This window comes from Gallus gallus, chromosome 5 (genome assembly GCF_016699485.2).
Source record: "Gallus gallus isolate bGalGal1 chromosome 5, bGalGal1.mat.broiler.GRCg7b, whole genome shotgun sequence".
Taxonomy (NCBI): Eukaryota; Metazoa; Chordata; class Aves; order Galliformes; family Phasianidae; genus Gallus; species Gallus gallus.
Genome location: NC_052536.1, coordinates 13,668,612 through 13,696,371, shown reverse-complemented (window position 1 = coordinate 13,696,371; position 27,760 = coordinate 13,668,612). Strand labels below are relative to the sequence as shown.

The 27,760-nt window shown below is 50.0% G+C and overlaps 2 protein-coding genes across 6 annotated transcripts in view; one reads left to right on the top strand and one right to left on the bottom strand.

Annotated features, from left to right (window-relative positions):
- LSP1P1 (lymphocyte-specific protein 1 pseudogene 1) overlaps positions 1-27,760 on the top strand; it is a 39,080-nt gene that overhangs the window by 3,357 nt on the left and 7,963 nt on the right. Inside the window, exons 1-10 of one of the 4 annotated variants that reach the window (XM_015286521.3) lie at positions 6,321-6,470; positions 16,353-16,505; positions 18,405-18,494; positions 20,955-21,168; positions 21,747-21,869; positions 24,066-24,109; positions 24,229-24,310; positions 24,676-24,816; positions 25,482-25,562; positions 26,256-26,370. In XM_015286521.3, coding sequence (XP_015142007.2) covers positions 6,412-6,470; positions 16,353-16,505; positions 18,405-18,494; positions 20,955-21,168; positions 21,747-21,869; positions 24,066-24,109; positions 24,229-24,310; positions 24,676-24,816; positions 25,482-25,562; positions 26,256-26,345 — 1,077 coding nt within the window. In that variant the 5' untranslated portion in view covers positions 6,321-6,411 and the 3' untranslated portion in view covers positions 26,346-26,370. Of the gene's footprint in view, positions 1-6,320; positions 6,471-16,352; positions 16,506-18,404; positions 18,495-20,954; positions 21,169-21,746; positions 21,870-24,065; positions 24,110-24,228; positions 24,311-24,675; positions 24,817-25,481; positions 25,563-26,255; positions 26,375-27,760 lie in introns of those variants that run through there. The other 3 variants (XM_015286522.3, NM_001303036.2, XM_025150540.3) reach the window with 3 other exon arrangements.
- Positions 1,429-7,510, bottom strand: LOC124418006. Of its 2 annotated transcripts, XM_046942289.1 has the most exons (3): positions 7,051-7,510; positions 6,707-6,967; positions 1,429-4,748 (listed from the first exon to the last, which is right to left on the bottom strand). In XM_046942289.1, exons 1-3 carry the CDS (start codon positions 7,113-7,115, stop codon positions 4,013-4,015), a joined length of 1,062 nt encoding a protein of 353 aa, XP_046798245.1. In that variant the 5' UTR covers positions 7,116-7,510; the 3' UTR covers positions 1,429-4,012. The 2 variants fall into 2 exon arrangements, with proteins under 2 accessions (XP_046798245.1, XP_046798244.1); XM_046942288.1 differs by having other exon boundaries at positions 6,707-7,510.

Sequence of the window (27,760 nt, the reverse complement as noted above, 5' to 3'; positions counted from 1 at the left end):
TCGTGTGACCCCCAGTGTGATGTGTACTAGAGTAGTACCACTATCACCTTGGTGGGCGCTCTGCAGTTGGTGGTCTATACCCATGGCACACAGTGCAAAGAGGAAGGGTTAGCTCTACTGTAAGGCCAGGGAACCGAGTTTGGCATCTTTATGAAGGGGAAAAAATACCTTAGCCATGGGATTTGCCCTCTGCCAGTTAACAGGTATGGGTAATCCCTTATTAGGACACCAGACAGGCGTGGACATCTCCAATGGCACTTGACACCTATGTTTAGGCAACGGAATTGCTCTGAGTTCCCAAAACCACTGTTGAGATTTGAGATGAGCTCTCCTGGTTACTAGCAGGTGCTTCTCAATTCTCATGCTCTCTGAGTTCTCCATGGAGATGCTGCCACCAAGGGGTTAACCAGTCCTGCTTGGAGCCTGAGTGTGTTTTCCCTGCCAGTGTATCCCTCCTAACGCGCACCAGATGTGTGAGGAAGCTGCTGAAGTGTCTTAATCCCAGGTTTCGGCACTCAGAGTTGTCTTTTTCACGGGCAGGTCTGCGCAGGGATTCCTTGGGGCTTTGCAGGGCAGTGCGTGGGCAGGGCAGCTGGCAGCACCCAGGGTTTTCCCTACTTCGAAGGAGCGGTGTGAGATGACTGTCCAGGGACTACATAGGCAAAGAGGAAAAACAGATGGGCACACCCCACCCCTTATTAGTGGATGGAAATAGAGTCAGCTCTTCTATTATTGGTGTGACTGGCGACTCACTTGCACCAGAGGGCTGGAAGATTGGAGCCACATGGGAGCACCTGCTCTGAGATGGGCAAGGATTGCCTCATTTGAAGCTGAATTTATTCCGATTTCTTATCGCATGGAAGTAGAGGCCCAAATGTTTTTGTTAGCACAAATCGGTGCCATCCCACTGTCTGCAATAAGGCTGTACCAGTTTGCATCAGCTAGAGGTCTTTGGTTCTTTCCCTTACAAACTCATTTTGCAAGCGAATCCTTTGCGAGGGATTTTTTTCTGCATTAGCAAGCAGCCCCTCTCCTAGCTCTAAGTATCTGTTGCTCGCTGCTGCTAAATAGACAGTATGTGTAATTCGTTTTATCAAGTCCCTGCCAGATGGGATGGAAAATATGAACTCTTCCCCTGTGCATGCGCATGCATGTGCCTTTTCTGCTCCAAAAGCAGTTTCCTTTCCAGAGAAACGTTGCTCTAGAGCCATTAGCATTAAAAAAAAAAAACCCTGAACTATTGACCTATTCCAAGCAATCACAACCACCATCCATTTGTGAAGCGCAAATTCCCTCATCCCTAATAGTATTTATAACAATAATTGTTCCAATTATTGAAACACTCTCAAAATAAGATCCTCCTTGTAGTTGACGCTCACCTCCATGTAACAGGAGCTGACAGCAATGTCAGCAGTGTGATCCAAGGAAAGACTACGGTGATATTCAGTTTGTTCTCCCCTGCTCTGGTAGGGCTGCAGGTTGTGCCAGGGGAAGTTCAGGTTGGATATTAGGGAAAAATTTTTCTCCAAAGGAGTGGTTAGGTGCTGGAACAAGCTGCTCAGGGAGGTGGTTGGGTTGCTGTCCCTGGAGGTGTTCAAGAAACGTTTAGATGTTGTACTAAGGGACAGAAGTTAGTGGGGAAACATCAGTGGTAGGTGGATGGTTGGACTGGATGATCTTAGGGGTCTTGTCCAACCTTGGTGTTTCTACAATTCCTTGGGATGGTATATCTTCCATTTCCTACTCCAGTTGACGTGGTCCTTCATTCAGCTCCAGGTGTCCCTGGTGCCTACCTTGACCCATCCCTCTTGATGCTATGACAGGAAGGCTTCTCTCAACTTGCTATGAGGGCTGACTTTGGGCAAGTAAAGACTATTCTCATCTTGGTGGAGGCAAACATCAGGCTTCAGGCTTTTTGGATATGCCACACCATGCCACTTTTCTCTGCCCTTCCATAGTAGCTCCCATTTTTTGCTCAGCTCCGGTAAGAGAAGTGTGGATGGATGCTGGTAATCTGAGGTTAGATGTCTTCCCCCAAGGTATGTCTTGGAAGTGGAGTTGGCAGGCGGTGCTCAGGGATGCCTTCCTGTCCCTTAGTCTACCCTGACCCCCATTGGAACAACAGCCTGGCAGCATTACGGAGGGATTAGGCAGGGATCACCTCTGTGATTGAAAACAAGCAACAGGACAATGTGATCCTGTAAGAAGGCCTTTTATAGCTTTTTTCTAGCATCCTCAGTGAGGGGATGATCTTGGCAGTAGCTGCCTATAGCATATTCATCCAGGCTGGAACTTCGTCCTGCTGTGTGGCCCTGCAGGGGAGATGGATCCTGTAGTGATGGGGCTAGTCTCCTTGAAACCAACAGTTCTTTGCTTGCCCTGTAATGTCCAACCTGCAGGGGCCAGGAGTGCCTTATCTACACCACTGTTTTGTTTTCCCACCTCTTTCCCAGTAGTTTTGTTTAACATAGCATAAAGATGTGGTGCATGCTGCAGGAGCTGTGCTGGCTCTACACGCCAAACTAGCTTGCCTGAGTCACTCGGTCGCCTCAGGTCTTAATGGTGCTGGGCTGCCCTAGTTTTTGCTCACACCCTTCTCCTTTGTTGGCCCCTTTCTCCCTGTTGTTTTCCTTTTGGTTTCCTTCTCCCTCAGCGCCCTCATCATTTTTCCCATTTGTATCATCACTGGAGCAAAGCATCTCCTCTCTCCAGACTCATAGAGTTGTATTTCCCCTCTCCCTGGAGGATGAAGAGAACCTTTGGGATTTTAGTTTTAAGGTCTGTCCACGGAATACTCCATGGGGATGGAACAGGGAGGGTTCCTCCTCCATCCTGCATGTGGATGAGAGGGCAGCAGTGGGGTAAGGGCTGCTCCTTCTCTTCTTTCTGCCTCTTTGGATGTCGTAGGAAGGAAGTCATTGTTTCTGAGCCAAGAACTTCAGCCCAATGACATGGTGTTTGTTGACTCTCTGGACTTGGCCCACAGTGCTACAAGCTCTTCCTTGCGATCCAGCTCTCCTGCAGCCACCAACATTCCTCACTTGTGGGGCTGCCCCATGTGCTGCAGAGTGAGCCCAGAGCCATGCTTGTATCTGCAGAGCCCTTCCCCAGCACCTCTTGGCTCCTCAGAGCCTGTGGGCCAGGCAAATATTGATGGGACAGCTTCCTCCCACAGCATCTGCTTCCTTCAACAGCCATGGGGTCATGCTTTGGCTTGGGAGCATCCTTGGGTGTTCAGCACATCTACAGGGGGTTAATTGTTCTGCCTTCTGGTGGTCCCTTGAGCGCAGCTGTACATCCCTCTGCTCCACTCCAGGGCATTTTCTGATGCTCACCAGAGCTTCTGGGTTCTCTGTTTTCAGATTCTGCTCTTTCCTGCCCAGAAATCAAGCACCCCCACCTTAATCACGCAGTTGAGATGTGCTGTTCTCTTGACAGCACGCTTCTGGAGCTTGCAGGTAGCTGCTCATGCAAGAAGGGGACAATGTGCTGCTCTTGGCTGCTAGATGCTCCATTTCCTTGGGATTACATCTGACTGTTTTGACCTCTGAGTTCTGCTACTCAAAAGTGAGTGTTGATGGAATGAGCTGAGCTGCACTAAGTGGGAGCGAGTGGTGAAAGTGAACATCTGTGGAACCTATGGAACATTTGGGGGAAACTTCTTGGGATGTATTTCTTTGTTAGCAGTAAAGCCTTTTCTTCTCGTTTTTCTTTTCCCCTCCCTAGATCATGTGTTAGCCTCCAAACGATTTTGCAATCGGTCCTACATAGCAGAGCGATTGTGTAATTAACGGGAACTGGTGCAGCCCTATCTCACTGGGACTCCCCTCCTCCTGCCACAACAGCCCAGCCCCACATGCTCCCTCCAGATCTCTAACCTTCTTCCTTTCCTCAGCTGCTGGTGAGAGCTCAGGGAAGCTCTCTGGTGGCCTGCAGTGTGTTCCTGGGTGCTCTGGGCACCTCTGCTCCTGTACTGGGTGCAGTTCTGCTGCAGGGATTTATGTCAATTCTCCTAGCATGGTTTGTGCCAAAAGGAGGGAAAAAAAATTAAGAGATGAATGAATTCTTTGTTTTTCTTTCTGTGTCTGCTGCACTTCAGCCTGAACTCATTCAGCTGAGTTTCCTTGCACTGCTCACTGAAGGCATGCATCTCTAGTGTGGTCATGCTTCCACCTTGCCTCCTTGGCTGGCTCAGATCACGGGCAGGTTTGGGGGGTGTTTTAAGTTGCACCAGGTTGGATATTAGGGAAAATTTCTTCTCAGAAAGAGTGATGAGACACTGGCATAGGCTGCCCAGGGACGTGGTGGAGTCACCATCCTGGGAGGTGTTCAAGAACTGTGGGGATGTGGCACTGGGGGATGTGGTCAGTGGATGTGGTGGGGGTGGGCTGGGATCGGACTGGATGATCTCAGTGGTCTTTTCCAACCGTAGTGATTCTATGATAAAGGAAGTCCTGCAGGCGTGTGTTTCATTTTTAAATGTGTGGACAACTGTGATGATGTTAGAAGGAGTGTTCACTTGCCTAGGCCTAATTGCTCCTGTAAGTGCCTGTGGGGCTGAGATGTGCTCTTTCTGAACATCAGAGGCTTTTTTGGTAAACCCCTTGCGTCTTCTCACCAGCCCCAAATTTAGAAATAGAAAATACAGTGGGACAGCATCCGAAGAACCCACAGAGCTAGGCCAGAGACAGTGTCTGTGCTTTGAGGGTTCTCTTGTTATGATCACCAAGGGGAAGTTTGGTAAATACCTGCAGGAAAAAAAACACCAAAACAGATTGTTTCGAAATGAAGCTGAGAAGGGGAGTTACATCCCTCTGATCTGGGCTTGGTGCACTTCCTTTTTATTGAGGTGTCTGGGTGTACTGCATGGGCAACTTCCCCATTTCAGGCAGTAAGAAGCAGCTCTGCAGAAGTGACTGAAAAGAAATGAGTAAATAAGGTAAGAGGAGCTGAAAGCAGGAGGAAGGTGAGGGTGAGAGCAGGGTGGCCCATCTCAGAGGCGGATGGGTGTTCCCATCCACCACAGGGGAAGGAAGGCAGGGTGTCCTGTGAGTGATGTGGCACAGTGGTCATGGTGGTGATGGGTTGATGGTTGGACTAGTTGATCTTAGTGGTCTTTTCCAGCCCATGATTCTCCCTCCTGTGTGAGTGTAAGGTAGGGCTGGAGTAACCTGTACAAGTCCAGGTACCTATTAGCTCAGTACTGGGGATGGTCTTTCCCTGCAAAGTCAGGATAAGAGAAGAATTTATTTATTTGCTGATCTATTTTCCAAACACTAATCCCATGATGATGTAGTGTGAAGGCAAGAGCAATCATCTGCATCCAGCAGTACGGGTGGCAGTGTTATTGGCCCCAGTAACAGGACATGGATGTGTTAGAGTGCATCCAGAGGAGGGACACAAAAATGATCCCCTATTGAGACAGGATGAGAGAGTGGGGGCTCCAGGGAGACCTAGTAGAGGCCTTTCATTATCTAAAGGTGGGTGTGCTGTAAGACAGAAGGGGACAGACTCTTTAGCAGGGTCTGTTCTGATAGGACAAGGGGAAATGGTTTCAAACTAAGAGTGGAGATTTAGGTTGTGTATAAGGAAGGAGTTTTTTACAGTAAGGGCAGTGAAGCACTGGCACAGGTTGCCCAGAGAGGTGGTGAATGCCCCATCCATTGAGACGCCCTAAGGTCAGGCAGGACGGGGCTCTGAGTGTTTGATCTGGTGTAGGCGTCCCTGTTCATTGCAGGGGAGTTGGACCAGATGGCCTTTAATGGTCCCTTCCAGCTCAAGTGATTGTAGGATACTAAAGCCCTCTCGCATTAATTCAGCTCTTGGTTTGTCTCCGGGTGTACAGGGAGCGCTGGGAGGCGAGGCTTCTCCCGATGTGAATGGACCAGCAGTGATTTACTGCTGGCTGCTCGAGCACAAGCTGCCAGCCCGGGCTGCAGCCCTCGGCTTGCTTTGTTCCTCGTTTTTATCATAGAAAAAGCAGCGGTGGAGGGAGGAAAAACCGAAGGAGTGGAGGAAAAAAAAGAAAGAGAAGGGGTGGGGTGGAGTGGGGGGGAAGATGAAGGAAAAAGGCGAAGCAGGGAGGGAGAAGAGATGGAGAAGATGAATGAGAGATGGGAAAGGAGCGCGTAGCAGCCCGAGGAGCTCCGGCTTTGTACTGTGCTCGCAGACAGCACCCAGCCCTCATCCAGCGCCGCTCCCGGAGCTCTCCCTGACGTTTGCAGCGAGCAGAGGAGGAGGAGGTGGAGGTGGAGGAGACACGAGGGGGTGGAACAGGGGGGGCTCGCCGAAACAAAAGGAAACCAGCTGCAGAACTTCCTGAAGACGGGGCGGGGGGACGCGCGGCGCCGGGCGGCTGTGCGGGCAGGGAGCGGCTGCGGGAGCCGGCAGCCGGCCGCCGGGCTCGGCACCATGAGCAGCGCGGTGCTGCGGCGGAACTCCAGCAAACAGGGCCTGCAGAACCTCATCAGGTGAGTGGCGGGGCACGGGGGCGTGGGGACGCACGGCCCTCTGCCCCGGTTTCGTCTCCTCGTCCCCCGAATTCCGCCGGGTTTCTGCCCTACCCCGCTCCGCCGTGAGTTGGGAGGAAGGAGAATAGATCCCCCACCTCCCGAATAATATGAGAAAAGCAGATCGGAACTTGCTGATGGCTTTTCCAGGAGAGCGCAACTGGAATAACTGAGCGCAACCGCGCCGTGACACTCACCTGAGACGGCGGGGTTTTTTGTCCCCCCCCGAAGTGTGTGCTGTGCTTGAGCCGATGTGCAGTTGTAATTCTACGGGCTGGTGGTGCTCGGCTGATGCAGTGCATCCCAGCAGCGCTCTGACCCATCCTCTCCACGCACAATTGCCGGGGCATGAGGCAGCGGTGAGCTGTGCGGTGTGTTCCCATCTACAGCCCAGGCTGAGCCCAGGGGGATGGCTACTCTGTGTGCTGGGTTCCACCCGTGCGCTCACTGCTGTTTGGCTGGAAATAACCCCAGGACCCTCCTCTAGCAGCTGGTGCTGGAGGGGTTTGTTCTGTGCCCAGCTCTCAGCTGGGCTGGTTACCTCGGCGTGTTTAACTGAGCTCCTGAGAGAGTGGAAGGTAGAACAAGGAAGCGTGGGGAGAACATTGTGTGTTGGGCACCTCTGGGCTGCCCTGTGCCGCTGGGCTCCAGCAGGCAGCGGGAGGTGCCAGGGTGGAGTCATTTGGACGTGCTTCTTGCAGTGGGATCCCCCCGGCCAGTAATGCAGGCTCTACGCCTCGCCTCCCAAATGAACTTTGCGCTGTGGAAGGGACGTGAGCTCCCACCGCTGCTCCATCTCTGCCCCCTGGATATGGGGCGGTGGCATGGAAGCTCTCTGGGGTGGGAAATGAGGAGGCTGAGGGGAAGCACACACACACCTTGTGCACACAAAGGGAGTCCAGAATTGGCTCAGCCTGAGCCAGAGGTGTTTTCCTCTCCTGAATGGTGACCCCAAATTCCTCCTCCTTCAGTTTGGGACTTCTGGTGTCCCATAAACTCACGCTGGCTTCTACCAGGGGAACTCTGTGATGATATTTGTCCTGATTAAGGCTTTTTTGCTCTTCACTGGGCTGAGGTCTGACACTGCGGCTGGGTTCTCCAGCCCCAGTGCCTCCCTCCTCTCTATGGAGGAGGAGGGAGGGTGTGAAGATGTACGAGGGATTTAATCCACTGTTTACATCCAAATAACCCCACTAATGCTCGCAGGAATGAATAGGAGAGCAGGCAGCCTCTGTTCCGAGCACAGCCTCTTTTGCAGTTGTGTTTCATTCTTCTTAAGCCTTGCAGGGAGGTGCAAGCTCCTTCAGTTCCTGAATGCCTCGAGGCTTCTGGCTTCAAGACACAGAGCTGGAAAGACTGCTAAGCTTCCACTCTGCTTTCATCTATCCCAAGGTGACTGCAGGCAGAGCAGTTACACTGCACAGGTCTTAGACTCTTCTGATGTGAATGAGTACATAGCTGAAATAGAAACAAGAGTGAAAATGGCTGTTTGGAGCCACATCTGTAAGCATTGGGGATTCCAGTGTGATACCAGACATTCCCGCCTGCCCCCTGATGCAAAGTGTAGTGGTCCCTGTTGAGCCTGCTGCGAGGCTCCACAGCATCCTTGGCAGGGTAACCTGTTGGCTTATGCTTTGCTCAGCAAAAAGCAGAAGGATGTGCCCTCTGCATTGCTCCAAGGGAGCCACGGAGTCTGTCAGCATTATCTGCCTCACTCATTCCTCCCCCCCCCCGTCCCTCTGTGGGTACAATCTCTCTATCAGGGTGTCCCTGGAGAAATATTTGTCTCTTTGTAGAAAGGTAACAGCAGCGGTCCCCTGAGACTTTGTGCTTTTGAAGTCTTCCCCAAACATGAGCCTCCCTATCTCGTTATCATGGTCTGTTCTCCTCTTATCCTCCTAATGAATTCCTATAAATAAGATAGGGATCCAGCGCCTGCCATGTCGATTCATTCAGTTCATTATCAGCTCCTGCTGGAATTCTACTCTCCCTCTATTTATCGAGCCTTGAGTGTTTCACAAAAGAAGATGGCTGGTTAATTAACCCGCAAATCAGCCTCTTTGTAAAACCGCAGCAGCGATGGCTGTGCCACTCCCCAGAACTGGGTGATGGAACCTGGATACTGCTTCCCTCATATGCGGGATGTGGGCTCCATCCCACAGCCACGTAGTGTGTGGGTGGATGTGTACTCAGTGTGACAGGGACCTGGGGTTTTGCCCACCTCTGCATGCTGCTTCCCTCTCTGTCCGTGCGTGACGTCTCCTGGAGCTGGCCAGGATGTCTCAGCTAGGAAGATGCTGCTCTGCTGTTTCCACTTGACCTCTGGAGCAATGAGCTGGGAACGAGGAGTTTGGAGGGCTTGGAAAGAAACAAGGGGGGGGTGGTGCTTTGAAGGGAAAGGAGACTGGGAGGAGAAGGGGGTGCTGATGCCATGGTTTGTTGAATGGAAAGTGGGGGTTATCGTGTGGGTTATCACAGCTTCTCTTTGCTGATGCTCAGCCCTGTTCCCTGGGCTGTGGGCTGATGTGGGGAGCTGATTCTTTCCTTTCTGCAGCAATGGCTGTTATGTGGATGCATTCCCAGCTTCTTCTGGCCCTCGGGCTTGTTTGTTTGGGAGCACCACATTTGCTGTGTGTTGTCTACCTGCTCTGAAGTAAATGGATATTTAGGGCTGATGGAAATTGGGGAAGCTCTTCAAGGGCTAGGGTGAAGCATTGCCGTGTGTATCAGAAGGGTTTGGCCAGCAAAGGCAGCAGATGGGATGATGGGGATTGATGCTTTGGCGATAGGACAAGAGGTAATGGCTTTAAGTTGTACCAGGGTAGGTTCAGATTGGATATTAGGAAAAAATCTCATCTCAGAGTGGTGATGCACTGGCACAGACTGTCCCAGAAGGTGGTGGAGTCCCTGGCCATGGAGGTGTTCAGGACCATGGAGATGTTGCACTGGGGGACATGGCTAGCGGGCATGGTAGGGATGGTTTGGGGTTGGACCTGATGATCCAAGCGGTTCTTCCCAACCTTGATGATTCTATGGTTCTATGATTTGCAGCTTGGCTGCTATGTGACAACAAGTTTTCAGCTTACCGAGATATTTTTCCCCTTCTCTCTTTGTTTGTATGACTTGGCTCTTCCGATGGAGAAAGCCAGAGCAGACACCAAGCAAACCCAGGAGCTGCGTCCCTTAGTTCTATGGGGAGACAAAGGACAGCCAGTGATGTGTAGTGCCTCTGCCCCCCTTGCCTACAATGAGAGGCTGTGCTGACGTGCTTTAAGGATAACATTTGCTCTCAGTATTTTGGGGCCAAGCCTGCTTTCTCTCGAAGGCACAGCAGGGGTAGAGTGCTTGTTACTGACCCTGGTTCCTGTTGCAGCTCCATTCCTCAATGAGGGCTATAAATGCAGAAAACCTCCTCTCTCCCAGAGACTCATTCCCACGGTCTCCTTGCTAAGTCCTGTCCCTGCTGGGGCAGGGAGCTCCCTCCTGCTGCTCCAGGCAGCAGGATCTGTGGGGAAGAGCACCGTGAAACCAATGACTTGTGACCAGTCCGGTGGGTCCGATAGGAAGCATCATACCTGGTGTGAAGCTGGTCTTTAATCCCAGCTTTGAGCAGCAGCCAAGTGTTGTTCTCTTCCATCCTTTACAGCACGAGGTAGCAGAGGCTGTGGGTGCTTTCCTATCCAACACAACAAAAAAAATATATCCAAGTTCAGTAAGCCAAGCTGAACCTCTCTGACAAGTCTGCTTTATCCTCTGGCGTGCCTCTCCCTTCCAAAAACAGAGCCCAGACTTCCTCCTCTCCAGGCAGACGCCAGTTTCTCGACAGTGCAGCTGAGATGGAGGGAGCGTGAGAAAAGGCCACGTTTTGGGGTCTTACACGGCACCAATTTCTCACACCTACTGAATGCTACAGCTTGTGCAGGGTGCTGGGAGGGCTCCAGCTCCAGCCCTTTCTCTCCCCCGCTCTGCCTCCAAATTCCAGACCGGTGATGTTAATACATTACCGCACCAGCATATCTGTGTGCGAAGGACACACGATCCTGGGGGTGCAATTCATCATCTTGGAAGTGAGTTGGTGGGAGTCTGCCTGCCGTAGTTGAAAGTAATTAAGAAATATATATAAAAACGGGTCATTAAGGATAGTGACCTCAGGATTGCTGCATGGGTTGGCTGCTGGTGGGATGCTCCCACCAGGGCAGGAACTGGCCTCCTTCTCCATCGCCTGGGTTTATCCATCCAAGTTGAGAGAGGACTGGTGATGGGGTGGAATTGTATACTCTGCTGAGAAGTCCTATTGAGACCCCCTGAAAATCTGTTGATCTCATCCATGTCCAAAAAAAAAAGGTCATCCCATCAGATGCTTCTTGCTCATAGACGTGTGACTGTAGTAGAAACACCCTCACTGGCACCCCTCCATCCACCTGGATGCATCCATTTCTGGTCCTATCTTCTGCCTGGGCTCCGATGTGGGCTTTTCCCCTCCCAGGGACCTTTCGCAATGGTGTAGCCCACCTGAACCTCTTGGGTGGCACCAAGGTTACCTGGTGTGCGTGGCTGTGTATGTGCTTGTTTCACTCTGAGCAGAAATGGGATATGCTGTTGCAAAGATAAATCCAGATTGACTTAAAAAAAAAAGAAAAAAGACAAGTTGCTTTTGTTTTTAAGGAGAGGATATGCCCCTGCTGTGCTGCCTATGGTATTCTTCCTGTTCTGCTCGATGAAAGTTCAGGTCGTATCTTATTCTGCTCAATTGCCTTGGCATGTCCTTATCAGCTCCCGCGTGACACCTTTCCACACCCCAGCTCCTGCTGGTCAGCAGGGCTGGGAGATGGAAATGCTTCCCTGTGGAACGAAATGGGGAGAAGTGGCTGAGACTATGGAGTTATGGATGGGCAGGGAGGTTTGGTATGAGAAACAGGCTTAGGGTGAAGCATCTATGCATTTTTCTGCCTCTTCCCGCCCCCCCCCCCCCCACTGCACCCCCTCCTTGTTCAAACTCTGTAGTCTGGGCTGTGAACGGAGCATTGCAGCCGAGGAATTACATGAATGTATGGGAGGGAGAGGCTCGTGCAGCATTGCTGGCTGTCTTCAAATGACAAGGCAATCTCTCAGAGCTGGAATCACCATATCCCCCGAGACCACACTGAAATAAGCTCCAGGCTGTGACATCATCATTTCTGGCTTTATTTCTTTCCCAGTTGCCTTATATTGTACTGATATCCATGAGCCCATCCTCATCCAGACAGATTATTGCCCTAATATGATCTTTGCTATCGAGCCATGTTACATCTCAGCCCCAGAAACACGTCCACCAACAATCCTAACCGCAGTTTGCCATCTGCCTTGATTATTTCTGTATCGGAGATGTTTTGCCTAGTGTCATAGAGGTCACCCATGCTTGCTGCTGTTCACTAGCAGCCCCTTAGCAGTGCAGTAATCAGGTTAGGATGCTAGCTGGACCTCTGCTCAGTTCCCAACATCTTCACGGTGAGCCCTTGGGTGTGGGGACAGATTTCTGAAGGCTTCTTGATACATGGAGACAAACTGAGTCTTAGATCTTTGAGAAGGGCTGAGATGCTGGATGCTGGGACATTACTTTTAGCCAGTGGGTTGCAGCAATTGGAAGAACCTGAGCACAGGTATCGTGGCTGTGCATTGAGGGTGTCCTTTACCATTTCATGTGGCAAGAGTGAGCAGTACACTTTGGTCCCCGTGTAGTGACGCCTGGCTCTTCATAAGCTGATGATAAATGCGGTATGAAATAAAGCAGCTCTGCTTGTCAGCAGGGTGAACTTGGTGACAGTCCTAAGCCACGTTCTGTTTTATGTTGGGAGGGCAATTTTTGTTGCTGGTTGCTGGGTGGCAATGGAAGAGTTTTACCTGGAGTCTACTGTTATCTCTCTATGAAGGACAGTAGGGCACTGAGGTTGTAGCTGGCACTGTGGCAAGGCAACAGAGGCTGAAAAGAGTGACAGACTGAGTTGGATCAGGCTTCGACCCGGCTCTTAACAGCATGACATAGTTGTAGATGTCCCTGTTCACATCAGAGGAGTTGGACTAGATGGTCTTTAAAGGTCCCTTCCAACTCAAACAATCCTCTGTAGGAAGGGGAAGAGGTCTTGCATAGGTGTCTGGCTTGCTTCTTCCTCTCCCTTTCCCTAAAATTCAACAAAGAGGACAATGGGTTAACTGCTGGGGATGCAGCCCTGTTTTTTTGTGGGGGATTTTGTCAGGGGTGGTAAGTGTGATCCTAGCCCTGTCGCTTTTGCAGGTGATGGGAGTTTTACCCTTGATGGCAGCGGGGTTTGCACTGGGTTGCCCTTTGAGAAATAGCAGTCGTCGTGCATGACTCCTCTTAAATCCTGTTCCTGAAGTATTTCTCCCCATGACCCCTGAGTATGTGGGGCAGTGCACATGACAGAGGCCCCAACCAAAGTCAACAGCATCCTGGCCCAGTACCCAGCAAGCTCAGGAGACAGGAATGTCGAGTTTGCTTGGTAGAGGGTTGCTGTGTTCTGGCACAGGTCTGCAATGCCTAAAGCCTCTGGGAGGCATTTTATTTTCCTTGCTGGAATTAGCTTCAGTGCTGAAGGTTGGTTTAGGGCCAGCAAAACTTCCTCTGTGCTGTGAGCCATGCAGAAGTCTCCTCGAGTCTGCACTGTTTCCCTTAAATACAGCTCGGTGCCAGAAGTTTCTCCCACATGAATGCTATAAGCCCCTCAAGCGCTGACGAGGATTTGCCCAAAGGAAATGTGACCTTTCTAGAAATGCTGGCTTGTCTGGAGCGGGTGTTGGTGGCCGTGAGGAGTGTGGCCACCTGTATCTGTTCTGCAGGAGGTATGCAAGAGGATGAGTGGAAATAAAACGACTCCCTTGGCTGGGGTCTGGTGGGAGGTGAGGTCAAGAGCTGGATTTGAAGCAGCCAGCCAGCCCCAGAGCAGTGTGAACATCCCAGCTGTTCAGCCAGCTGTGGCCGTGTGACTGAACCCAGAGCTGAGTGTTTCAGCCCTTCCTTAGAGCCGCAGGATTTCCTCACCTCCCTGCTGAGAGATAATCCCTTCCACAAAGAGTGTTTCAAATATGATATAGGGAGGGTGGAAGGAAGGAGGTTTTTGACCCTGACAAAACTCTGGTAGGAGCTTGTGCTCTTGCCTTGCCCTGGGAAGGAGGGCTGGTGATAGACCTCTATATGGGCCGGTGGCTCAGGGTAGGAATGCAGCACACCATCTTGCAAGCCTGAAGCTTTCCATTTCCTTGTTCTGGGCCAGGTGCAATGATTACAGCACTGGAACAGGATGCCCAGGGAGGTGGTGGAGTCACCATTCCTGGAGATGTTCAAGAACTGTGGAGATGAGGCACTGAGGGACACCATTAATGGGTATGGTGAGGATGGGCTGTGGGTTGAACTAGATGATCTTAGTGGTCTTTTCAACATTAATGGTTCTATTGATTTTAATGGGGATCTTTCTACCTCGTAGCTCTGAAAGAAAACTTAACGGCTAACCCCTCCACACGTCAAAGTGGGCTGACAAATGGTTGGACTGCTCCAAACCAAAAGGATGCAGTCAGTTTGCAGTTCAACAAACTGCTGTAGCTGACCCATACACGAGCACTTTGCCAAGGTTTTGTTTTCCATTTTGTTTCGTTGTTTTTTTTTTTTTTATTATTGGATCATTTTCCCTCTGCATGCTGGCTGGATCGCTGAGACCCTAAGCATTACTTATCAAGCATCACTCTACTGCCAGCCTGTCTGAGCATGGAAGAGAGTTCTGAATCTGACAGTAAAGTGAGTTTGGGTGTTCAGTGGTGTTTCCGAGCCCAGGGCAATCAGGGGCTCAGTGGGGACCCATTTTCTGTTTGACGCATGTGAGCAATACTCAGCATTGCAGCATCACTTGGGCCACAGGCAGCTCAGATGCCAGCTTGCCCTTTGGCAGAGAGAGTGGGGGTGAGATTCCCCTGCCCTACAGAAAGCTGCATCTTCCCAAAACAGACACCCTGGTGTTTTCCTGGGCCCATTGCGAAGATGCAGCGGCAGAATAGCGAGCCGGTGAGATCATGGGGAGAGAATTAGTCACATCCCAGTGGGAAACGCAGTGGACTGCAGGCTGAGGTGATGTGCAGAGTGTGCATGGCCCAGATAGGACACCCCAGAGTTGCTACAGCCTCTTGCAAAGGCTTTCTGGGGAGCTGGGGTGTGTGGAGTTGAATGAAGATTGAATTCAGTCTGGGAGAAAAGTGGACTTTGCTGCTGGTAACTGGGGTGATCTGGGAGGGAGGGGGTTAAGAGCCGTCCAGAACTGGAGGCTCTCTGGAGCTGTCACACAGGGGAGGGAAATCGTGGCAGAGTTTAATGAATGACTTCATTTATATATTAAAAAAAAAAAATAGAACGCATGAACACACAAAAAATAAAACAACAACACGGTGGCTTCCTGCCAGGCCCACAGACAAGGGTTTCTATGGGAACCATGGGGAAAACAATAAATACGATGGGGGACGAGGAGGGGGCCTGGCTGTGGTCTGGGTGGCTTTGGGCTATTTGTTCTCATTCAGAGCAGGGGGAAATAGCCTCCCAGTCTGTTTTGGGGCTGGGAGAGTGGATGAGTGAGCCAGCATCAGTGCCAGCTTTGGCTGTGGGTACCGCAACCTGTGCAGAGGTGTTATCGCTGAGCTGGAATGTGGCAGCTGTCTTATCACTTCCTCAGGGTGGGCAGCTGTCCTGCTGGCAGAGGCACCCTGAGGCTGCGAGAGGCCAGCATATGTTTCTGCTCTGTGCTGGGGTAGGAAGCGGAGTGGGATACAGCTCCTGCCCTGATTTAGGGAGGGCCGTCTCAGTTGATAGGGAGATGGCTCCGTGGTGCAGATCTCACCAGGAGATCCAGGCCATGGAGCCTAGATCCAACATGTGAGGTTGGGCCATGGGATTTCTTGCACTATCCTCCTATTCCCCATAGTACTTGCCATACCCAACTTCCAGCCCTTTTCCTGGCGTGCAAAGCAACATTGCAGGGAATGGTGCTTTAGGATGCATCTTCCTCGTGGAAAGGCTCTCCTGCAGGGAACGTCCACCCTTGATCACACATCACCCATTCCACTAAGAGCGTGGCATGTTCCTGAAATCCTACCCTGTGGAAAAGGGGCTGCAACAGGACAATCGTAGAATCATTAAGGTTGGAAAGACATCTAAGGCCATCTAGTCCAACCACCAACCCATCACCACCATGTCCACTAAGCCATGTTCCTCAGTGCCACATCTACATGTTTCTTGAACATCCCTAGGGACGGTGACCCCACCACCTCCCTGGGCAGCCTGTGCCAATAACGGACCACTCTGAGAAGAGATTTTTTCCAAATATCCAACCTGAACCTCCGCTGGTGCAACTGAAGGTCATTCTGTCTTGTCCTATTACTGTTAATTGGGAGAAGAGGCTGACCCTCAATTTTCTGCAACCTTCCTTCAGGTCACTGTAGAGAGAGCAGTAATGTCTCTTCTGAGCCTCCTCTTTTCCAGACCAAACAATCCCAGTTCTCTCAGCTGCTCCTCATCAGACTTGTACTCCAGACCCTTCACAACTTTTCTGCCCTTCTCTGGACACACTCCAGGGCCCCGATGTCTTTCTTGTAGTGAGGGACCCAACACTGAACATAGCACTTGAGGTGCAGCCTCACCAGTGCCAAGTTCAGAGGGAACTGTGCCAAGGGACAGGACCACCACTTCAAGGACCAGGGCTTGTGTTGAGAGCCCTCATGCAGTGAGCCCCCACCTCACAGGTAGGGGTGTCCCAGCGGCTCGGGTGGTATTTTCAAGCATTAAGATGAGTTTTCCTTCTGTTTTGGCAGGCTGACGGCACAGTGGAGCGTGGAGGATGAGGAGGAAGCAGCACGAGAGAGGCGGCGGCGGGAGCGCGAGAAACAGCTGAGATCCCAGGCAGAGGAGGGCTTCAATGGCACTGGCTCCTGCATGGAGAGTGCAGGCTCAGCACAGGAGAACCAGTAAGAAGTACCCACGTGTATACACCCCACAGCAAAATTTCACTGAGCACCCCTGCGCCTGCTTTGGCCTCATGTTTACCCTGGAATTTGGGTGTCCCTTGGAAGGATGTTCCCATTCCTTCTTCCATCCCCTGATTTTTCTGCAGCTGCTGACAGCCACCTGGGCTTGCTCACGCAGCCGGGGTCAGCGTGCCATTAATCTTCCCATAGCTTTGCTCTCTCTCATGTAAACACAGCCCCCTCCTTCCCTCAGAGCTTCCTGCGCCAGGACACATCCCATCCACATTGCTGCTCTCGTCCCTTCCCCCATTCAAACAATAAAGGGAAGAACCAACAAAATGGTGGGTTTGCAAACCTGAGCTCTTCAGGGTTCTGAATGTAGAACAGGCTGGTGGTACCCATGGGCTGGCTGTGTCTGTTCTCTCCATCTCCTATGCATTTCCCCACTGTCACACTCAGCAGTTATGCATGGCCTTGGGAGTGAGGGGGATGGATGTCCCCAATGCAGTCCCATTCAGGCCCTACAGCCAACATCCTGATGTCCATCAGGACCAACATCCCACCTTTGGAAAACTCTCTCCTCATGGATGTCCCTTCCTGTCTGTACCGAGGCTATCTCAGCTGGGGCATCCCTAAGCTACTCCTACACAAGCAGTGGGAAATAACCCACTTCTGGATCAGCACATCATCATTGCTCAGAAGTTTGATGATGGCAGGCTTCCCCATCAATTCAATTCACCAAGGTTATAGGGATGCTAAATATCTCCTGACACCTCTTAAGAGTCCAGAAAGGCCAAGAAAAGGCCATACTTATTGTGTATTTCAATACCTGAATTTTAGACTAATCCATGGGTCCCATCTGCTAATTCCCATTCCCTGGGGATGTGATCATGCCTTGTCCCATAACCATGAAGTCGCCTCCTCCAGTTGATGCTTGCAATGTGGGTTCTCATCAAGGAACCCCATCCTGGTTATGGTTCTCCTTGTGAATGTGAGGAAAAAACAATAATTCCCATGCATGACCAGGCTGCATCTGGTGCTGGAAGCTGTGGGAGCCAGGAGGGCTGCTGCTCCCTCCTTCCATACATCTGCAGGCTGGGAGGGCTGTCATCACAGTTTAGGAATGCTCTCCCAGGGTTAGAGGGCAGTGGGCTGCAGAATGGATGTATTTCCTCCTTTAGAGAGGAGGAGGATGGTTTTTCCCTTCTATCCATCCTCCCAAGGCTGGGAGCAAAGCAACTTTTGGTGTGGCTGGAGTTCACCCAACCAATTGGGGCCAACTGGAGCTGGCTGAGCATGCCAGAGGCTTGAGCTGCAGGGGTTGGGGAGGGGGCAAGATTGAAGAAATCTGGGCTCTGCCTACCCCTGCATCATCAGCATGAAACCAAGTGAGGAAGAATCATGTCAGTGCTTAGGATTACAGTGTGGTGGGCACCTTCATTGCAAAGCTACAACTGCAACACTCATCCTCACCTTCTCAACTCCCACTGCTTTCAGATAAGGCTGGACCAGCACTGTTTCATAGACCAGGAGCCAGAGTCCTCAGAGCTCTATGGGAACCTGAGGAACAAGCCCAGGACTTGAATCTGTGTCTCAGTCATTGGGTCTTCTTGCCTACCTAATCCAGAACTCTATTCAGGCTGGTTCCTGCAGATTTCTTTTGTCAGGCTGCGTACGAGTTCAGGATAAGTGAGAACCAAGTCTGAAACGCTTTTAGTCTAAATGAGCTAAAGTACAGAAGAAAACCATGGGACTCCTCCTTTTTGATGTGCTGCTTTTGCTCACCCGCTTGTGGTCTCAGAGACCAGGCAGGCAGTGGGGTGTTGCTGCTGGAGACACTGAGCTGATCAGGTTTTTTGCATCATTGTCAGCCAAATTTTCCTCCTTGTTGTGTTTCAGCTATGACTTTAAGCCCTCTGGGAACTCAGAACTGGAAGAGGATGAGGGGTTCAGCGACTGGTCCCAAAAGCTGGAGCAGCGCAAGCAGAGGTGGGTAAGGCAGAGAGCTGAGCCACCCAGAGCCCCAAGGAGAGGTGACTGAGCCCAGGTCATGCCTTGAGAGCTAAGAGCAGGGTCTGGAGCAAAGGCTGAAATGGGGATGGATGGCCTCTGCCTGCAATTTGAGCTGCTGGGGAGGAATGGACATGGGCTTTGGGGTGTTTGGCTTCAGCTCGGTGCTCTGAGCAATGGCAGCTGGCCAGGACACCGGGGTTTGGAGGAGTGACAACAGTGAATTTAAGCCACCTGAGCTGCTGCATGGGCCAAAACAGCCCCTAACATAATCCAGGCAGCTGAAAAAAAAGAAGAGCTGTTCTATGTTATTGCTGCTTCCTGGCTTGTGTCAGCATGGTGGGTGTTGTGGCCCCAGCCCACCTTGTGCTCAGCAACTCTTTCAGCAGTAGAAAACAGTGCTGAGGGGTGCCTGTGTCCCTGACCAGGCTGAGGACCAGATCCATCTTACACTCTCTCCTGTCAGTGAGATGAGCAAAACTCTTGCCCCATCTCCTGCCCTGGACACGACGTATCTGCACATGAGCTCTGTGATTCAGTTCTTCCAGCAACCTAATTTTATAGGGAGCTTTGTTCTGCAATGACACAACCCCTTCTTTACCCAAGGGATAGAGAAAAATGCATAAGATTAATATTTACTTGTGAGCAAGTAAATAGATCTTGCCTCTTCCCTGATGCAATCACTGCAAGCTGTACCTTCCTGGTCTCAGCCCCAGGAGGGCTGCTGGAGCAGCTCACGGCAGTGCTGATTATCACAGCTGTGGGAGCAATTAGCAATCAGCCCCAGCTGCTTTTCTGCAGCCCCCTCTCTCCTTGTAAAGAGTTCAGTCTCAGGGAGAGGCTGCTGCTCTTGGCTGGAGGGGCTGAGATTCTCTAAGTTTCCTGGGAGTGGGGTTTTGGAAAAGCTGGGTTCCCCGGTTGGTGGGTATGCTTTATAAAGTCTGTTCAGTAGCTTTGCCCTTCCTCCTGGCTCGCTGAGGACCAGCTTGGAGTGCAAGTGCAGGTAGGAGTTGACTGATAAGAAATGTCTCATGCTGGGACAAGTGGTGCTTTGGGCAGGGTTTCCCAAATCCCCTCTCCTCTTAAATGAATGAGAGTGCCAAAGGCATCCTATGAACTACATCACATCTACTGGCTTAGATCTTTATCGTGAGCTTTCTCTTTAGCTGGAGGCATTGCTGGCTGAGGCGTCTCAGTTAGAAGAAAAGGTCACTTGAACCATGAGCCCTTTGGAGTCTGTTGGTGGTGACTGTGCTGTTGTGGGAGGATGATTAGTAGCAAGCCCAGTGAGCTGGTGTATGCATCAGAATTTTTTCCAGTGTGGTCAGTGAGGAGGGCTGGAAGGTGGCTGTCCTGCGAACTGCCTTCCCTGCTGTAGAGTGGTGGGTGGAAAAGCATAGCCTGAACTTTCCTTCATGTTTGGTGCTGGCTGCTGAGGCAAGAGCAGTGAGTCAGCCCTCTGCGCTGTTAGCTAGCTCTTGCCTTGCTGCTGCAGCACAGGCAATTTTCTCAGAAGTAGATGGAAGGAGAGAACTATTCTCCATCTGAGACTGTGAGATGGCAATAACATCCTGGGGTGTATCTCTGAGCTGGTGAGAGCTCTGGGTTAAGCACTCTCACTGAGTGTTCCCAAAGGTATGGGCTGCTCTGCTTTTGCAAGGCTGGTTGCTTAAGTGTGCAGGTGAGTCTTCCCTCTGCAGCCTCTGGGGCATGTAGGAATCTTCTTGTGAAAGCTCCTCTCTGGTTTTTTCTGTTATGACCTGGTTGCTTTGGGGCTGATTTGGTGGAGCAGAGGTGTCATTTATTCAAGTGGTAATACTGAGGTTTGGAGACAGGCATAGATATACGTAATACACACATGGATACCTAACTGTATTCGGTTTTGGGGCCCTCACTGCAAGAAGGTCATCAAGGGTCTGGAGTGTGCCCAGAGAAGGGCAGTCAAGCTGTGAGGGGTCTGGAGCACAAATATGATGGGGAGCAGCTGAGGGAACTGGGATTGTTTGGTCTAGAAAAGAGGAGGCTCAGAGGAGACCTTATCACTCTCTACAACATCCTGAAAGGAGGTTGTTGAAATGTTGGGTTCTGCCTCTTCTCCCAGTTAACAGTGATAAAATGAGAGGGAATGACCTTAAGTTGTGCCAGAAGAGGTTCAGGTTGGGTGCTAGGAAAAATCTCTTCTTAGAAAGAAAGGTCAGTTATTGGCATAGGCTGCCCAGGGAGGTGGTGGAGTCACCGTCTCTGGGGGTGTTTGAGAACCATGTAGATGTGGCACTGAGGGATGTGGTCAGTGGGGATGTGTTGGGACTGGTCTAAATGACTTTATTGGTCTTTTTCAACCTTAATGATGCTATACCACTACCTGGGAAGGCACCCAATTGTATCTCTAGACTCATAACAACGTGTTTTTGTTCTTTGACCTTTCTCCCCCACCTCTAGATCTCCACAACAGTCATACGAAGAAGAGGACAGTGGTGTGAGGGAAGCAGAGGTCAAACTGGAGCAGATTCAGCTGGACCGGGAGGGCCTGGAAGAGGTCCAGGAGGAGATCCAGGAGGAGAATGTGGTTGTTAGGGAGGAGGAGAGGCTGTGCCAGGAGGAAGAACATGTCCCAGAGCAGCATGAGGAGGAGGAAGAAAGAGTCAAGCAGGAGGTGAGATCAGGAGGAGCTGGGCTGTTTACATTTTTTGACTGAGCTGTGTACAGAATCACAGAATGGTTGAGACGGGAAGATCCCTCTAGCCCAACACCTGCTTGAGCAGTGTGCCCAGGACTGTGTCCAGGTGGCTTTTGGAGGGCTCCCAAGAGGACCCAAGGCCTCTGGGCAGCATGTGCTCATTCCCTGCTGCAGGGTGTTGAGCCCATGTAGATGTGCTGCCACGGCATAACATGGGGATGGTGCTGCTTGTGTCTAAGTACCTTTCTGGGCTCAATGATGCAACCTCTTCCCTCTTGTAAGAGTGTGTCTGCTCTCAGAGTTTAGACTATGTTAGTCATACCCATGCAGTGCTCAGATAGATAGTGCTACTGTTTCTCCTGTGGTTTTGTCAGCGGTGAGTAGATCTTCAGGAGCACTCAAATCTGAATTTAATGCTTATTTTGCTCTCTTCAGCCTTTGTCACACCTCTGGCTTGACTGCATTGGTAAATACTGCCTTGCTTTGAAAATCAATTTTGTTGAATCCCAAGCGCTGTGACCAATCTCACTTCCTGGCTTGTTTTCTGCACTCAGGAGAAGAAGAGAAGGAGAAACGAAGAAGAAGAGACCCCTGAAAAACGCCCAAAGGCCCCAAGCCCCACCAGCCTGGATGAGGAGGAGCTGTGCTCAGACCACACTGCGGTGTGCTCCACCAAGGTTTGTGGCAAGGGGAGGTGACCCTGAGCTTATGATAACGTGGGATTTCCCTATCTTAGCATACAACTAAGTATCATTTACCCTTCTTTTTAAAGTGAGGTGGGATTCCCTATCTCTGAGACATTTTGCCCTTCCCTAATTCCATCTGTGTGAATGGATGCTCTTGTGAAACCTCCACTCTTAATACCGCTTCAATTGCACCATGTGACTTCGGTTGATCTTTGCACAAATCCTTAGAGCAGTGCTTGTGCTTTTGCACACAATAGGCACACCTAAGTGGTTTGTGTAACAATTTTGTCTCTGTAAGCCCCGGGTTCCTTGATTATTGCACAGAGGGAAATAATGAGGAGCCTGGGTAATTTGTAGCTTATTAACCTGCTGCTGATGTTATCGGTCTTTTTTTTCCCACTCAGATCTGTGCTTCTTGTTTCTTAGTCAATATTTCCTGTGCAGGGAGGATTGTATAAGCACTTCCTCTTGCAACAGTAAATAGACTTTAAGAGGAAGATTTCATCATCTATGACAGCCAGAATCTTCTTGTTTATGGAGAGACCTTTAAAATCAAATAAAAAGAGGGAAGAAAGGGTGGTTCTGGATGCAGACCCAGTGCTAATGTCACTCGGGGTGACCAAAGCAGTTCCGAAGAGTGGGGAAATACAGTAAATTCTCCCAGTGCCTTTTATGCACTGAAATTCTTGTTGTTGCTGCTCCAAAGCACACACAGCTTCCCGACCTGAGCCTAACTGCTGTTGCTAGGATTAGCCCAGGGAAAAGTTCAGAAATCCAGTTGCTGTGGCTCTGTTTGTTTATTTGTTTTCATATAACGGTGATGCCAGAGGTCACCCAAATGCAAATCTGAAAGCTAAGCCGTTCAGGAAAAACGAGCTTGGGATCTTTCCTAGGGACGGAAGGAGCACAGGGAAAGCCTTGTACCAGTCCCATTTTGTCCTGGGCCATTTGTGAGCTGAGTTCTGGGGTTGGCTGAGTGAACTTGTGTGAGTTCTTCTGACCTTCAGAGTGTGCTTTGCAACAGAGAAACACAACTCTTGCTGCAAGAATGGACAGCACAATCCTTGAAGTCCTGGCTTGGAGGCAGGCACCAAATCCTCCAGCATTGAGCTGACAATCTGCCTGGAAAAAACTTTCAGCTTATGGGATCTGTCTCACTGCTGTGCTGGAACCTCATGTGGTAGTTCTCCTCAGTGCATCTCTATTAGCAAGGGCTGTCCTATTAATTGGTTATTGTGCTGTCCTTTAATGGGCCATGAGATTTTGGCACAGCTGTTAATCATGCCCTTCCTATGACAATGTTTTGTCCTCAGTTAAAATTTAGCACTAGCATTCTGAAAGCACCCTAAAGTGAGCACTTAGCACTGCTATTTATCTGCTAACTAGAAAGGTGATTCTTCTCATGCTACAGGCAGTGGTATACACAGAGAGGATCCCTGTGGCTTGGTTGCCGCAACTTGTCTCTGTAGGAGCTACCTTTTGATTTGAAAGTGTTCATATCTCTGTTTTCTTGCTTTCTGGGGCACAAAAAACCCTGAGAGGTTTAGCAGTGCTTCAGTCTTCTTTATTCAGTGCCTGAAGTGGTTGCTTGCCTTCTTGCCTTGGTCAAAGAGTTTTTGCCCAGGAGACTCTTCTACAAAGCTCTCTTCCCTGAAGCCTTGACCCGAGGAGTAGCTACACATGTTAAATAGCCTGTCTGTGTGGCTATGGATAAGTCAGCATAACTCATGGCTGCGCTGTTCTTATGCTTGGCTCCATTGCTACAGCACTTGTTGGCAGTGCTTCTAGTTTCCCTCCATCTTTCTGTTTGTCACTTTCTCTCTTGTTGGGCAAGGAAACCGAGTGTCTGAGAAAGATACGTGGTCCTTGAGCAGGGTTGTCTCAACTATCAGTCAAGCTGTGTGCTGCTGCTTTGTACCCAAAAGTGATCAGTCTGCTATCTGCTATTGCATACTGGTTCTTCTGGTTGGGGTTCTTCAGGCCTGCTTTGGGAAAGAGAAGGAAATAGGATGCTCCCTGTCTCTCTGAGCATCATGTAAATATAAGACTGAGGCATTTGAGCCCCACATCTGTTTGAGGGAGAGGGGGGAAGGGGTGGCTGCAGTATGGTCAGCCAAGGTGACCTATATCATCCATATGAGGTCCACAGAGATAAGTAATATCTGTGTCTTTTCTCTCCCACTTCAGATCACAGACAGAACTGAGTCTCTGAACCGTTCAATAAAGAAAAGGTATCTCCAGGGTTGCTGTGGGATCAGGGTGAAGGGGGTCCCTTGCTCCAAGCTCTTGAAGCTCTCCCATCTGCCTGAAGCTTCAGGGTGTTGCCTTATCCTTTTTCTCTTCTCTCCAGTAACAGCATAAAGAAGTCCCAGCCTCCTCTGCCTGTGTCCAAGATAGATGACAGACTGGAGCAATACACACAAGCCATTGAGGTGAGCTGCTGTGCTATCTGTCCCCATGCTCTATTGAGCTCCATTTGCAGGGTGTTGCTCTCCTACCACAGCTCTTAGTCTCACTACCCAGGATTGTGACAATAGGACCATATCCCCTTGGATGGGAGCAGCTGTTTCTCCTGCCTCTGCCTCCCTCCAGAGCATAAATAGTTTATTCTGTGAATGACCCTGTCCTTTTTCCTCATATCTCCTGCTTATTGGGTGGAAATAAAATCAGCAAGACCCTTCAGGTCTCCTTTTGCAACTCCTTATTCCTGGGCAACACCAATTAAAGGGGGGGAGGAACCAAATAACACGTGGTTAGGGCTGTTAAGTTCACTGATAGTTTTCTATCTCTACTCTAGACATCCACAAAGGCTCCAAAGCCTGTCCGGCAGCCCTCTCTTGACCTTCCCACCACCAGCATGATGGTAGCCAGCACAAAAAGCCTATGGGAGACTGGAGAGGTTGCTGCCCAATCTGCAGTGAAGACCCCAGCCTGCAAGGTAAGGCGCTTGCAGAATGTGCACTGCTTTGTGCAGGAGAAAATCTCAGCTGGTGTCCTGAATTATTTCTCAGTGGTGCAGCTAGGAAAGCCTCCTGGATGCTGATTGAGACTCTGCTGTGAAGTGGGAATAAATTCACTGGCGTGGAAACTGTGCATCTATTCTGCAGAAGTTAGGACTGAACTCCTATTTTTTTTTAGTGCAAAGTTGGGTCTATCACCAAGGTGATGAATCTTGTACATTTGGAAATCGTGAAGGACGTCATGTGCTGATCTTAATAACTTTTATTTTTTGGTTGCTGTGAGCATGTGTGGTTCTGTAACGCGTGGGTTGTATATCTGCCTTTATGAGAGTAAAATTCCTTCCGCATAAAAATGCCTTGATGTTAACATGCCTTCAGTTAACAAACTGAAGAAAATAAACACGTTGGATCTCTGATCCAGGCTCTCACTGAAGAGAGTGGGAGAAGAAAACACAGGATATATTGCTATCAGGAAGAAGTCTTCAAAGTCTTGAGTTTTAGCTGCAGCTGTTGTAGCTCAGATGACGTAATACTTCAGATATAAAAGGAGGTCAGATGTGTGGGGTCAAAAGAGATGTGAATGAAGGCACGTCCAGCAGCACTGATGGTGAAGGGTAATGTGCATTTTGTATATCCTTCTCAGGATATTGTGGCTGGAGACATCGTGAGTAAAAGAAGCCTTTGGGAACAGAAGGGTAGTCCCAAACCTGAGAGCAATATCAAGGTAAGTTAGTATCCGCGTGAGGGCAGAAGTCCTTTTCTTTTTCACAACATAGTAAGGGCTCTGAGCTGGGTTGGAAGCACTGAGGAGGCAGTGACATAACAGAGAGACAAGGGCTGCCTGTATCTATCAGTGCAATTGCACATATAAGAGCTTTTCCAAATCTTCTAGCTTCAATCCTAGTGAAAATGGGGGCAAGAATCCTATTATAACAAGTAATACTGAAGGGTCTCTACAATGCCTCATTGTTCTCAGGCAATGAGTTGGTAGCCCTGGCCTTCTAGGCCAAAGTTGAACTGCGAACACAAGTTACTTTGCTCTCATTATACTTCTTGATCCTGAGAATAAAGAAAAACATCCACAACGAGGCCTAAGATAGTATCAACAGTTGTAGATGGATCTGGGATCTTGTGCCTACTGTGGGAATGGCAGTGAAAATGCAGCGAACAGCTGCTGCTCAAGTGGTCCAGGCTGAGAGAAGTTCAAAGCATTTTGCCTGTTCTTGGGTCTGTACTGCTGCCAGGATGCAGTCAATGCAACTGCATTTTGCCATGGGTGAAACCCTGCAGAGCCCAACTGCCTCCAAGCCCTCTGGGATTACAGGCAATTACTGCATTTTCCTCTAGCTTCAATTACTTGGTATTGACTGCTTGGAGAAAATTGCGGACTCTGGCTATTTCTTTCTCTCCTGTTCAGTCCACTCCTTCTGGCAAGAAGTACAAGTTTGTTGCGACGGGCCATGGCCAGTACAAGAGGGTATTGATAGATGATGCTGCAGAGCAGTAGCGTGCCTGGAGAACCCACTAACCAGGTAGGTAAGTTACGACCTTGCAACAAACTCCTAGTGCTGCTTTGGCAGGATGTTGGGGGGGATTTCTGCCAGCCAAACTTGGGGCAACTTGGAAGGTATTGTATGGTAACAGCTGGAGCCTTGCTTCTGGGCAATCACCTGGCTTGGGGCTGGGAGGAACACGGTGGGGTGTTGGTTTGTTTTCTCATTTCTGACACTTCTGGATTGCTGGATACCTACGTTAGTTTAATTTGTGGGACCAGCTGTTTATATTTGCTGGTTCAAAGGAACAGTCTCTCTACTGTTTTCTTGTGGTCTTATCTTGCAAAGAGAAGCTTGTAACTGGAAGTCACTCTGGCTGAGCATGAGGGCTAAATTAATCCTGAAATTCAGATGCTTTGGGGGTTTAATTCCCTGATATACTGAATTAATTAAGGGGAAAAAAACTTGCAATGATTTCAGTGACCTCTTGGAACTGATCCACAGTAGGGTTGTGGTGGGGAGGATGGGAGCATCTGCTGTGCTGGGTGGATCAACAGTGCAGAAAGGGCTGTCCTTGGATGTATGGCAATAGCGAGAGGCGATGCTGGGCCTGTGGCTCCTTGAAATGGCCTTTGGAGGTCGTGCTCATATCATCCTTATGTTAATAGATATCCTGGTGTTATCTGGAGTGATTGAAATAGAGGGTTGTGGAAATAAGGAGGAATGGAATAGAGGGAGGAAATAGCTAGCTGGATTCAACTGGGCAGCATTTGGCACTGAGCCGAGGGGATGTTGTTCGGGTGAAAACAAGCTCATTCTTTCCTTCTAATATAAAAAAAAAAGTTTTATTTCATAGCCAAGCTTATAAATAGCTCAGTCTGCTACAAAACACCTTTGTTTCGGAGTTCTTCTGGGGATTGAGCTACTTTTTTTCCTTGTTCAAGGAGCTGAGCTCTGAGTGTTTGCTTTCTTGTTATTTATGTATTTATTTTTTTGTGGTGCCTGCTTAGAAGAGGCCTCCTGAATGCTGCCTTGAGGTGAGCAGCAGCACAAACCCATGCTTGACCTTGTTAGGCAACTACCTTGTTAGACACAAGGAAGAAGGAGCCAACAGGACTTGCATCTTCAACTTGCTTTTCTGCCTGTGGCTTCCAGGCTTTTAGGGATGGGTTTAGCTGTCTATTTCACTTGCTGAGAGGTCCCTGCTTCCCACATCCTCTCCCTCATGATGATGTCCATCCTTTCTCCTTACTGTACCATCCCTTCATGCTAGCTTTTCTGCTCCCAAACCCTCTGGCTCATACCCACATCCCACACTCAACACCACCTCATCAACTTGCACGTAGGTACAACTTTTTCTCTCCTCTCCCACCCTAAGCTGCAGCTCCTCTAGGCAGGCTGCAGACCAAGATGCTTTCTCCAAGTGACA

What these genes read in the sequence shown, in the direction of transcription:
- LOC124418006 (XM_046942288.1), bottom strand. Translation starts at nt 7,191, where the DNA reads ATGACTCCACCCTGGCACCTCCCGCTGCCTGCTGGAGCCCAGCGGCAC. An exon ending in AAAAAACCCCGCCGTCTCAG is followed by an intron (nt 4,749 to 6,706) that starts GTGAGTGTCACG and finishes TTTTTCCTGCAG; the next exon opens with GTATTTACCAAACTTCCCCT.